A 12035-nucleotide genomic window follows, 5' to 3' on the forward strand; every position below is an offset into this window, starting at 1 on the left:
AAAATACAATTAACAAACTCGAAAAACACTAAAATGTGCATTAAAAGAGAACTATCTAAAGACAAATGGGGGGACAAAAAGGAACTTTTCTGGGAGTCAGCTGTACAACAAGGGGGCTAAAAACATTGGCATGCCATAGTCTGCTTCTAAAGCCTTCATTTTAGATTTAAAAATATTGAATGATACCAGCTCCTTGATTTTTAGGTCATTTTGGAGCAAATTCCAGGCCGAGGGTGCAGAATATGCAAAAGCCCTTTCCCCAATTTTTGTCCGAGCTTTTGGGACAGAGAGCACAAAGAAGTCCTGTGAACGCAGTGAATACTGTCCACAATATTTTTGCGTAATAAAAACACTTAAGTAGTGTGGGAGCAGACCCAGAATCACCTTCTATATAAGGATGTACCAATGGGAGAGCCTACGATTAAATCTCACATTGAGTGATGATAAGGATGAACAGGAAAAACAAGAAACATGTACAAACACTGATGACATCAAACTATTTTTGATGGGTGTACAAATGCCCGTCAGGTGTAATAAAAGTTACAAAAGATGAAGGCATACATACATACAAGGCATGTTTTATTTCTTCCTTCTTAGAAATAGAACACATATGGAACTTGATCTGCAGTGTGTTTACTTTTTCAATGTATTATAATGTATCAAAGTCTTATAAAAAATCATTATAAAACAGTACAAAAACGTATTGCATAGTTAAGACGATGATAACGGGCACATTGACCACATAAAATGACTATAGGGTGACCAGGTGTCCCACTTTATGAGGGACTGCACAGCATTTTTATCACTTGTCCCACATCCCACATATTAGGATGATGTCCCACATTTTCATTGGCTCTAGTTTTCAAAAGTCAAACCACTGCAGGACAGACACTTTTTTAAAATCTGTCTTTTATCCAATGGCTGTGAAGAAAGCAGAGAAGGCTGTCATCACGGGGCTGTGTTTGCTGTCAAACTGTGCACATGTGGGTCAAGTTCAGGTTAACATTTTTTACAAGATAAGGGACAGAATAGAAAATGTTTATTATTCAAGTTAGATAGACATATCAAAATTGTAGACTACCTCTCAGCCTTCGTAACTTGTCCCACATCGTCCCACATTTGGTTTGTTGCGATCTGGTCACCCTAAAATTGACCTGAGTTCTGGGTCAGCTTTACTGAAATGGCATATTCACATGCTTTTCTCCCCATGTTTCCACTTTTTTTTGTTTATTTGTACTGCTGATTTACCAATGTGTAATGGTTTAATCATAGATTCCATAATGCTTAGTGAGAATGAAAATTGTACATGTCACTAAATTTGTAATTTGTGTCATTTACTTGGCTGTGGGGCAAGCTTTTGCTGGTGACAAGAGGTCGAGGGGCATCGAACAATTCAGGACTGTCCGTCTCCTCTGGAACATTGGCACTTCTGAATGAAGTTGGAGAGTCAATGGTGCCAGTTTGTGCACGATATGACGACGCATTTGAGGCTGAACCAATTGAGGCGAAGGAGGAGCCCTCAGTAAAGTTGAAGGAGTCGAGGCTGAGGGACGAAGAGGCAGAGGAGGTACGAGGCGGTCGTGGTTCGTGCAGGTTGAGTTTGGAGACCAGTGGTTTACCAACCGTCACCGGTTGCCTTTCCTGTACTTCGTCATCCATGTTGGAATAGGTGTAATGAAGGCAGACAGTGAATGTGAGCTCCCTCTATAAAGACAGTGAAGAGCAAAATGTGTTTTTTAGCTTTGGAGAAAAAATAGTTGTGACCTCTTCCATAAAAGAATGAAATATTGTTTAAAATAGGACAGTAAATCAATGTAACACACTTATAATCTCCTGTTAATTATAGACTTAATTACATATTTTTCAGTTTAAAATAGTGGTGTGTAAGTCATTCTCGACCGTGCCAAATACTACTAATTTGTCTCCAGAGTGCACATAAACATTACCAGGTTTCTCCTACGACAGAAATAGGAATTTCTATGAAAATAATAACAAGTGTTTCACCCTGAGTCTCTGCAGGCATCGGATGCGTGTGTAGAGACTCGCGACGTCCGGTGGAGGAAGATTTTCTTTGATCAATAAACAACTGCCAGCTTCAAGCAGAGTATCCTGGTTACTCTGCTTCAGATCAATGTCCACATTCTGCCAAAGTAACACACATTACAGTCAGTACAGTGCTTACATTAAGGCTTCAACTATCCATAACAACAAATTAATTCTCACTTTAAATATTGTGTCTTTGTTCGTCTTTAAAATCTCAAATCTACATGTGTAATATCAGCTAACACACCTCAGGGAAGTCAGTAAGCTGAGCACAGCAGGAATCTATTTCTCTGGGCTGCTCAAGTATCCGAGTGTAGATGACCATGATGTTGGAGAACTCTGCAGCAAACCCAAGCTGAACCTTCACTCCACAGTCAAACTGCAGGCAGAGGCTCTTTGGTAGGACTATGAAGAGAGACATCTAAATTAGTCATACTTTACTCTAAGACCAAAAATGTTGAATTCCTGCCAACATAATATATAATATATAAATAAAGTCATCCACAGACATGACAATAACTCTTGTAATATTCAATAATTCAAGCTGAAGTTTGTGAAACGAGTACCGTTAGCAACGGCCCACTGCAAGTTTCGAGCTGAATGGGAAGCAGAACAGACGGCGGTTTGTATCTGGTCGGTGAGGGAACGTCGTTCAGAGAGATTACTGCGTAGCTCCAGAGCCTGTCTCCCTCGAGTGATCTCACAACGACCCATGTCTGGTAAGAGTAAATATATTATAAATATATAATAAGCATGCATTAATTAGTGCTGTTAAAGAGATCGAACCCAAAGAGTGCTGTCACAACAGGTGCATTTCATCACCTGCCAATGCTGTGACATGACATGAGTGGTATGTGGCCAGAGCTGCAACATACACACAGACAGCAGTACAGCAGCATTTTTTTGGCCCTTTGTGAATGTGTATGTGGTACACTGCCAATCTATCTATCTATCTATCTATCTATCTATCTATCTATCTATCCATATATTGTAAATTTTTCCACACAGAAACAGTAACAGTTCAAATTGAAAACCTTTTACAATGGTTTGAAGTATTTCTCTGGTTAAAGAAAATGTTCCCCCCACATTCTTGTGCACCAGAAGACACATGCAACTGTGTTTATTTGCTGTCATCATAGCAACCAGTACCAATGCCTTGCAACAGGATGTTAAATAAACATTTCATAGCAGGAAAAGCACAGGTGGAACAAATAACAATAATAATGTCTTCGCACCATCTATGTGCGTCAGTAACCCTTGTCATTGAAACAACATGCACAATATGCCCTTTTCACAGCAACCATTTTGACATGTCGTAGCAGGGTAAACCCAGGTGGAATTGATCAAATTAGTTATGGTACTGTTCTAATTAGGTGTGTCACAGCAATTCTGGTGAGCCAGCATGCACAATACCACCTAAATGGAACAGGACAATAATAAATGTTATTGATTACATCTGTGTTACCCTGCAATGACGATGCCAAGATGGCTACTGTGAAAAGGGCCTATATCAGAGCCTTCAAGATTGGCCCAATCCCAATGTCCCCCCTAAGGTCTTAAACCCTGAACCCTCAGGGACTTGACTGACGTCACCTGATAAATGGTTGAGTGTGAGAGGCTGCAAGGGCTTGAAATGGTATAAATATGAATAGGACAGCACTTTGCTGCGACTTATCACGTTACCTTGACAACGCCAATTGTGGGGTTTTATTTTACGTTTTTTTTACTACCTATTTGAACATCTTCCAGGCTCTTGCCTTACGAGACGAGAGGTAACTGTCAAAAAAGAAAAAATTTACTTGTTTTTGTCATTAAGCAAAATGAAAAGAAAAAGTTGATGAATAAACCAGGTGTGTAATATAGTCTAATGCTTGCATTCCTCTGATTTAATGTGTTTTTTTTATCTACCATCTTAAATCCTGTGTAAATTTCTGTGTAAATTTAAATACGCACCACCGGGCTTCTCCTGGTAACCGTGGTAACCCTGTGTTTAATGTCACAACACTATGAATTGTGGGTAATTCCCTAAGGCAAAGTCTGCAGAAATGCGGACTTACGGAGAGTGTTCATAAAGGATAGAAAATGTCAGCGACAGAGCCCTCAAGGACTTGACGATTTGACAGTGGGACAGCCCTAAACCCTCACAGACCTTGCAAGAACGAGCCACAAAGTCTGTGAGTGTTGACATTGGGATTGGGCCTAGGTATGGCAGTAACTCGTGTTATTGAGCCAACATGCACAATACCAGAGCCTTCAAGAGTGAAACAAAAGATGCAGAAGTGATCAGACATACATAATAATCCAATCCTCGCACAATCAAGCAAGCACACAGTATAAAGGGCTGGAAGAAAATTCACATGCAGGAGCTGCATGCGAGCCACTGATGCAGAGTAATCTAACCAAATGACTTTGGCTACATAAGGTCATCTCGAAAATGAAAAACGTCAGGCGTAATCATACTTTCCGTGCAACATAGATATCTTATTGCGTGCCCAGAGATCTCATACTCCACATGCCTGCTCCACATACCTTCAGCCACTCTGTCTAGCATGACCGTGACCTTCTCATCTTCACAAACTCGCCGCTTGAGGAAGTTTATGAAGATGCCGTTTGACTCATCTTCCCTCTTCACTTCATACGCTTCGGCGTCTACGCACCTAAACACAATAAGCACACGAGTGACGCCTTTTAGCCTGAAGCTGGGAGACTGATTCAGACATGCATGCAATGCTTAATCAGGTGAATTAAACTGCAACATAGTTTGGAAATGAAGAGAATCAACAAACTTACGTGGCATATCCAAACACTATATTTGCTGTCACCTTGAGCAGTCCTGGTTGTACAATGACGTCATCATTTAGGTTTCTAAAAAATAAATCATTATAATGCGAATCTGCATAAATATGTGCAGCAGATGATAACCTCAACATGACATAAAAAAGCTGGTAAATCAACTGAATCATTAAACAAAAATAATTGATACCTTTTGCGGCACATGTCCAGCAGCAATACGTTAAGTCCTGTCTCTTTCTCCTGCATCCTGGTAAGTATGTTCTGTACACACAAACAGTGCTCTGATGTGTAGGAGGCCGGTGCATCGATGGGAACCATGAAACTGTTGCCGTAATTCTCATTACCATGACCGGCAAAGTATAGCAAGCCTGTGGAAGGAGGGACAAAGAAGTGTTAGCGAATTTGATGAAGTGTGTCACTCGCTTAAATTGGCACAGTGCTTGGTTAGATTCTTAGTCTTTTTAGCTTATTGCTGGTAAAAAAAAAAAGTATGTTTTGAATAAGCTTTTAGTTTTATATTATATTTTATTTTGTTTAACCCTGCAAAGCTCAAATTAATCTATTTATATATTTCACTAAATTCACACAATACTGTCTGGCTAGCCTATTGTGCTCTCTACTTATAATAAAGGGATTAAATTGACTATATAAATGTTGTCTTTAAGAAAAAAACATTTACAGATTTCTTACGCTTTAATCTTAAAGTGATGTGTGTAATTTTCAACTGTGGGCCTCACAGGCTTAAAAAAAAAAAAAAAAAAGCTTTATGTAAAACTGATGACGCCTGTGGTGTCATCTAGTTTGCTGGGTGATTCACCTGTCTGTGTTTTCTCTGTAGGTTATTGTTAGAGATACTGGAAACACCTGAGAGGGTTCCCAGAATATTTCAGTCTGGTTGCAGCTGGCAGCCTTCTCTATGGCTGACTCACTGTTTGGTTTGATTATGTTTCTATAGTTTCTTGTTTTGCTTTTATGCACCTTTTTCCAACACTCTCACCCACATCTTCCACTCATGCACACCAAACACGACTAACTTTACTGATGTCCACACCCCATACTTTAAATACCCAAGTTGACCCCTCAATTTGGCTTAGTTTGCTATAATTTGTTCAATAAAGCTCCTTTTGTTAAGCGTTCATATAGTGTGTGTTCCTTTTTGTTATTGCCACTGGAGCCAGGCCGTAACTATTTAAATTAATTATTATGTAGGGTATTTTGAACATAGTGAACATGATGTCCAGATGGACAAGAGACCAACCATAGACTCCCTTGTCGAGCAGCAGGAGGAACTCTGTAACGGCGCTGTTCATCTCCTGCCAGTTGAGGTCGAGCAATGAAACCACCTTGAAGTCCATCTGTCGGAGCAGGTTGGTCAACTCGTGGACGTCAACGATGGGAGCGCACAGCTGAGTGTGGTAGTGGTAGTTCATGTTGCCGATCAGGAGAGCAACTTTGTCTGTGGCTGTGGAGGGGAACATGAGGCATCATGAAAGAACTGTAACTTTTTACAGTTTATATTTTGATCCACAGATACTGTATTGTGACTGCACTGTGTTTTATTTGTTTGTACAAAACTCACCATAGAAATGCTTGGCTGATGATGAAGGCAGACTGACCAACTTTTGTAGCGGATGTATTCCTGATCCGCCGGTTGACCTGCGGACTTCCTGTGAATCTGTCAACACCAATATGAAAAGATATGAATAAAATGTTTAAAAAATCCCATGCTGTTTAATGTCTCATTTTCATTTCCACAGTGCTTGGTAACTACACATACTAATACTACCAATACCAGCAAGCAGATCAGCTGCTTTGACACACACAAAAACAGGAATCAAAGTGTGATGTAATGATGCGGAAAAGAATAAAGGAACAAAAATTCTAGTCTAGTTCCTGAATCAGAACATAAAGAGTACCTGGGCCACGATCAACTTCTACCCAGGAGGCATCAGTGATGGAACTGGGGCCTGAATGAAAGTGCAAAACAGGAAGTTATTCACTGCACAGTACTGCACTGCACTGCTCAAGTGTGACATTGAAACTAGAAAAGTGCAATGTCAGACTTAATGCTGGTCTATCTATGTTTAAAAATTCCTCGAAAGTAATCATACAAGTATCTGAAGTAGTACCTCTTTGACCTTTCTCATTTATAATTTGAAAGAAAAAATGCGCCCGGGTCTCACCGATGGTGACTGTTGCTGTGTCACTCCACACCTCGTGATACAAATTGAACATCTTGCATCTGTACTGTCCTCTGTGTGCTGTAGTCACACATGGGATCTACGGGGAATACAAGAAGACACAACATCAACTATACTGATATGGAGACCAAATATGAGAATCATTGTTTTCATTGTAAAGTCTCAACAGCTGCATTAATTTGGCCTTACATACAGTATCTCCTTTTTTATATCGTCATACTTAGGTCCAAATAAACTTTTATTTTTGTTTATGATATCCATTTGACGATGATAGCACAGGGGTTTTATATTTTTTGCCTTGGTTGTAAAGCATTTTCTCCTTTTAAAAGTTTTAATTATGGAAATTCTTTATTAGGAATAACCCTTTGAGGTGCGCCATCTCATTTTCAGGGGGATCCTCAACGACAATAATACAATATAAGCACAATAGTGCTGATAGTATTAAGTAATAAAGTGATAAAACATAATTATAGAGGTGTTACTGATATGGACAGAGAGAAGACAGGGAATCTTTGAACAAGTGGGAACAATTATATGGATAGAATATTTACAGGGAGATTATTCCAATCAGAAGGAGCTATAAACATAAAGGCTTTCTTAGCGATTGACTTAGAGACTGCAGGAAATTAGTTTTATTCCAAAATCTGAGGTCCAATGCTTTTTAAGATGCCTGCTCTCCTGTATTGACAACTAGAATTAAAATATTGCACATTGTGGAGTGCACAAGTGTCCAGACTTTAAAAATCCTTGTTATACACACTAGGTGAGCAGTTCACAGCACTTACTTTGAGTGAACGTGTCTTGTGTTGTGTCATGAGCACCATGTTGTGGTACCACTCGTACTGCGCCGGAGGGTTGGCCTCTGCTTTGCACTCCAGGAACAGAACGTCGCCCTCAGATACCGCTTGGGACTGAGGCTGACAGGTGACGAGCAGCCCACTCGCTGACCCTGGAAACAGACTGCTGCTGCAACCTGAGATGACAACATTTACCAGGACATTCCATCAGATGAAATAAAACAGGGAGACGAGAAGGAGGAGAGGAGGTACCTGAACTCCTAGTTCCTGCAGACTGGACGAAGCGAACATTAGCCCACTGGGAGAAAATGAAGTTTCCTCCATGGTGGACCCGACAGATATAATGACCCTGGTGGACGGGGTCCGCAGGACACAGAACCAGCTCTGGTGTACTCCCCGTCTCATCCGAAATCTAAAACAAGGAAATAATCTGCCATTAACCGATTTATAACTGACATTTACCATCACCACATTAACATCCATATGATGTAAAGGTGGCAGATTTAGTAACATAAATACAGAACGCTCCACATAACTCCTGAAATCCTGTTGTTACTTTTTATAATCACATAATAATACGAGGTTTGACTGACCTCATCTTTGCCTCTGAACCACTGGTAGCTGAGTCCAGGGGGACCGGAGGCTCTGCAGGTCAACACCACCCTGCCCCCCACTGTGACCTGCTGGGTCTGTGGCTGCTCTGTGATCTGGATCAGCTCTGCCACTACCCCCCACACACGTACACACACAACATAAACAATCATATATACACAGACAAGAAGAAACAGAGCACACGCACTTTCATTAAGATGTGGAGCATCACTATACAGCTACATTATGAGTTTTTTTAACAGGCACAAACTTGGGAAAGTTGTACACAATTTGCAATACAGGGCCAAGACGTTGCTATTGTGCATGCTGAAATATTTCTACACATTTGCATATGTATGGCGTCCCCCCCTGTCACTTCTTCTTCACCTGTGCTGGTGAGGTACTGCACAGCCTCCTGGTGGTCCATCTTCCTCAGGCAGTGGAGCAGGAAGTCCAGGGAGCAGCAACGATCAGCGAGCCGAGCCAGGAGGGTTCGTCCTGGGCTGCCTTCAACGCTCAGCACCTGTAGTGAGCAGCTTGTCAGCTCGCTCTCACTGCAGGGAGGAGGGAGGTCAATGGGCAGTGGTTAGTCTGGTGGTGCCCAATGCAAAAACTTGCTGGAATAAGCAGTATGATTGGGGGGACAAATGTGTTTATCATACATATACATCAAAGGCAATCCTTGTACTACAGGAGGAAGTGTAAATGTTCAAATGAGTTATTATAGTGATGGAAAAGGTGTGGAAATAGGGTGAGTTGCCGTAATATGGGACACCTAAGCTCTGGTGGATGTAGGTCTTCTTCAAACAAATAAAAGTCAATAAACTATTGATATTTAATGTCTTTCTAATATGCCTAAATGCTTCAAACTATTATTTATTTATTTATTTATTTTATATTTAGGTTTTGTAAGAGCAATAACATTATAAGTGGTAAAATGAGAGAACATGGGATTGCACATTTAGCCTCGAGTATTTCCTACATTAATTAAGGTGATTTTTAGGCCTTTTAACAGAGTGTCTTTTTGCTTTATTTGTTTTGCACAATTTAAGACTATACAACATACCAAAAAAATAAAAATAAAAAAAATACAGTGCAGGAAGAGGTAAAAAAACCCACTGGGCTTATCTGAGGCCTCCACCTAGAGACAAGATTAATATAAAGAAATAATATGACTACATAATAGTGATAACAAACAATTAGGACAAGATATATACAATAACAACAATAACAATACAGTAAATATATAAAAAAAGACAAGTGTTTGTGTGTTTTAACAGACTTTTCACTGTCCCACATTAGAAAATCACGATTTGTCTGAGAAAACTTGGCATCAGAGTACTGATATGTCTACCATGTCTTTTATGAGTGTGATATCTGCATTTTATTTTTCTCTTCTTTTCTGTTTGATTAGGAAACATCCTGAGAATTTCAGAGTGGTACTGTAGGTTTGAATTTAATGTATTGGCTTCATATAAAAATATATTCCAGTAAATCTGAAATGCCAAAAAAAAAAGTGTCCCCCTTTAGTACACTAATTCACCCTATAATAAGTGATGAATAGTGTGTGATGCCTTCAAGGTCTCACCTGCAGCGGAAGTTTGGCTGCTCGGACACAGCGTTGGCCAGCTGTCTCCATCCGCAGCTGGAGTTGTCCAACATGTTGGACAGTCTGTTCAGGACTTGTTCACTCAGAGCACCAACGCTTATTCTCCTCTCCTCCATCTTCTAACAAACACTGAGATCTACCCGGACAAACGGGAACATTAAAGTGAAACTGTACGTGCTAAAACATGTCCTCAATAGTGATGATGATGTTGTTGAATGAATCTCCCACTTGTTCGCCTACACTGCTGCTACTGATGATGCACCACACACTAAACTAACTACACACACACAGCAGGAGATGTTAATCTTACTATCCAGGAAATAAACCAGGTAACAGCGAAGCTTTAAAACGAAACGACCAACTGTGTTACTGTATACTTCCGCTATGAACGGACCAACGTTTAGCTAGTTTACAACTTTAATCATGAAAACTTACCAGCCTTCACGGACCCGCTGATGAAATCTAGCTAGAAAAGAGGAACGAGGAGTTCGACCTTTACATAAAAAACAGCTTTCTGATGAATGTTGCACCACCATTAGTCATCCAGTGTTACATGATGTTGTTCCCCAGATGATTTGCTTCTCATTTCGGTTCCTCATTTTCTCTGGGGACATTTACATGAAGCGTTGTCATGGCAACAACATTTATTGAAGCCAGCAAAAAGATCATATAGTTTGTTTTTACAACTTGGAAAAATTATATTATTATTATTAAGAGCTTATAAGTGACTTTTAAAGTATTAGAAAAATAATGTATTAATCACTAATTAATTATTGTTTCTTATGTTTCTTTTTTTTTGTTTATATATGTTGTTGCTGCTGTCTTTATGTTCCTTTACAAGTATGTGTATATATTCCTTTAACATTAAATACAAAATTAAAATTAAAATAAAATAAAAAAAAATATTTTATTATTATTATTATTATTATTATTATTATTATTATTATTAAGAGCTTATAAGTGACTTATAAAGTATTAGAAAAATAATGTATTAATCACTAATTAATTATTGTTTCTTATGTTTCTTTTTTTTTGTTTATATATGTTGTTGCTGCTGTCTTTATGTCCCTTTACAAATATGTGTATATATTCCTTTAACATTAAATACAAAATTAAAATAAAAATAAAATAAAAATGAATTATAGTTTATAAATTTTTATAGTGTGGTGGTAGCTATACCAGATTCATATTATGATGGTGATTAAATAAATTAGAATAAAAAGAAAGCAAACTTTGCAGGATATTTATGTATTCCTATTTATTTATGAGTTTGCAAAAAATAAATAAAATAGTGAACATGATTAATTTGATGTGAGCAGGCCATTTATTTTTTAGATAATGGGGTAAAAACAACCTGGAAAACCCCCAAACATTTTATTAAGAGCTTATAAGTGACTTATAAAGTATTAGAAAAAACAATTTATTAATTACAATAATCAATTATAGTTTATAAACTTTTTTTTATAGTGTGGTGGTAGCTATACCAGATTCATATTATGATGGTGATTAAAGAAATAAGAATAAAATAAGCAAACTTTTTGCAGGATATTTATGCATTCCTATTTATTTATTATGAGTTTGCAAAAAAATAATGAACATGATTTGTGGAAATATGAGCAGGCCATTTATCTTTAGATAATGGGTAAAAACAACCTGGAAAACCCTTATAAAGTTTATAAACTTATAAAGTATTAGAAAAATAATGTATTAATCAATAATTAATTATAGTTTATAAACTTTTTTTTATAGAGTGTGGTGGTAGCTATACCAGATTCATATTATGATGGTGATTAAAGAAATAAGACTAAAAAGGCAAACTTTGCAGGATATTTATGTATTCCTATTTATTTATTATGAGTTTGCAAAAAAGAAAAAAAATAATGAACATGATTTGTGGAAATATGAGCAGGCCATTTATCTTTAGATAATGGGTAAAAACAACCTGGAAAACCCCCAAACGTTTTTATTATTATTATTAAGAGCTTATAAGTGACTGACTTA

General features: G+C 38.2%; 1 protein-coding gene across 1 annotated transcript; it reads right to left on the bottom strand.

Annotated features, from left to right (window-relative positions):
* Positions 1-562: 562 nt before the first annotated feature.
* On the bottom strand, positions 563-10648 carry malt2 (MALT paracaspase 2). The gene is made up of 17 exons (XM_037771000.1): positions 10470-10648; positions 10014-10170; positions 8813-8979; positions 8428-8558; positions 8087-8246; positions 7823-8010; positions 7020-7116; positions 6753-6803; positions 6416-6511; positions 6095-6298; positions 5027-5204; positions 4834-4908; positions 4573-4700; positions 2610-2759; positions 2291-2448; positions 2005-2142; positions 563-1704 (listed from the first exon to the last, which is right to left on the bottom strand). Exons 2-17 carry the CDS (start codon positions 10148-10150, stop codon positions 1285-1287), a joined length of 2478 nt encoding a protein of 825 aa, XP_037626928.1. The 5' UTR covers positions 10151-10170; positions 10470-10648; the 3' UTR covers positions 563-1284.
* Between the last annotated feature and the right edge of the window lie 1387 nt (positions 10649-12035).

Source organism: Sebastes umbrosus, chromosome 5, assembly GCF_015220745.1.
Source record: "Sebastes umbrosus isolate fSebUmb1 chromosome 5, fSebUmb1.pri, whole genome shotgun sequence".
NCBI classification, from domain to species: Eukaryota; Metazoa; Chordata; class Actinopteri; order Perciformes; family Sebastidae; genus Sebastes; species Sebastes umbrosus.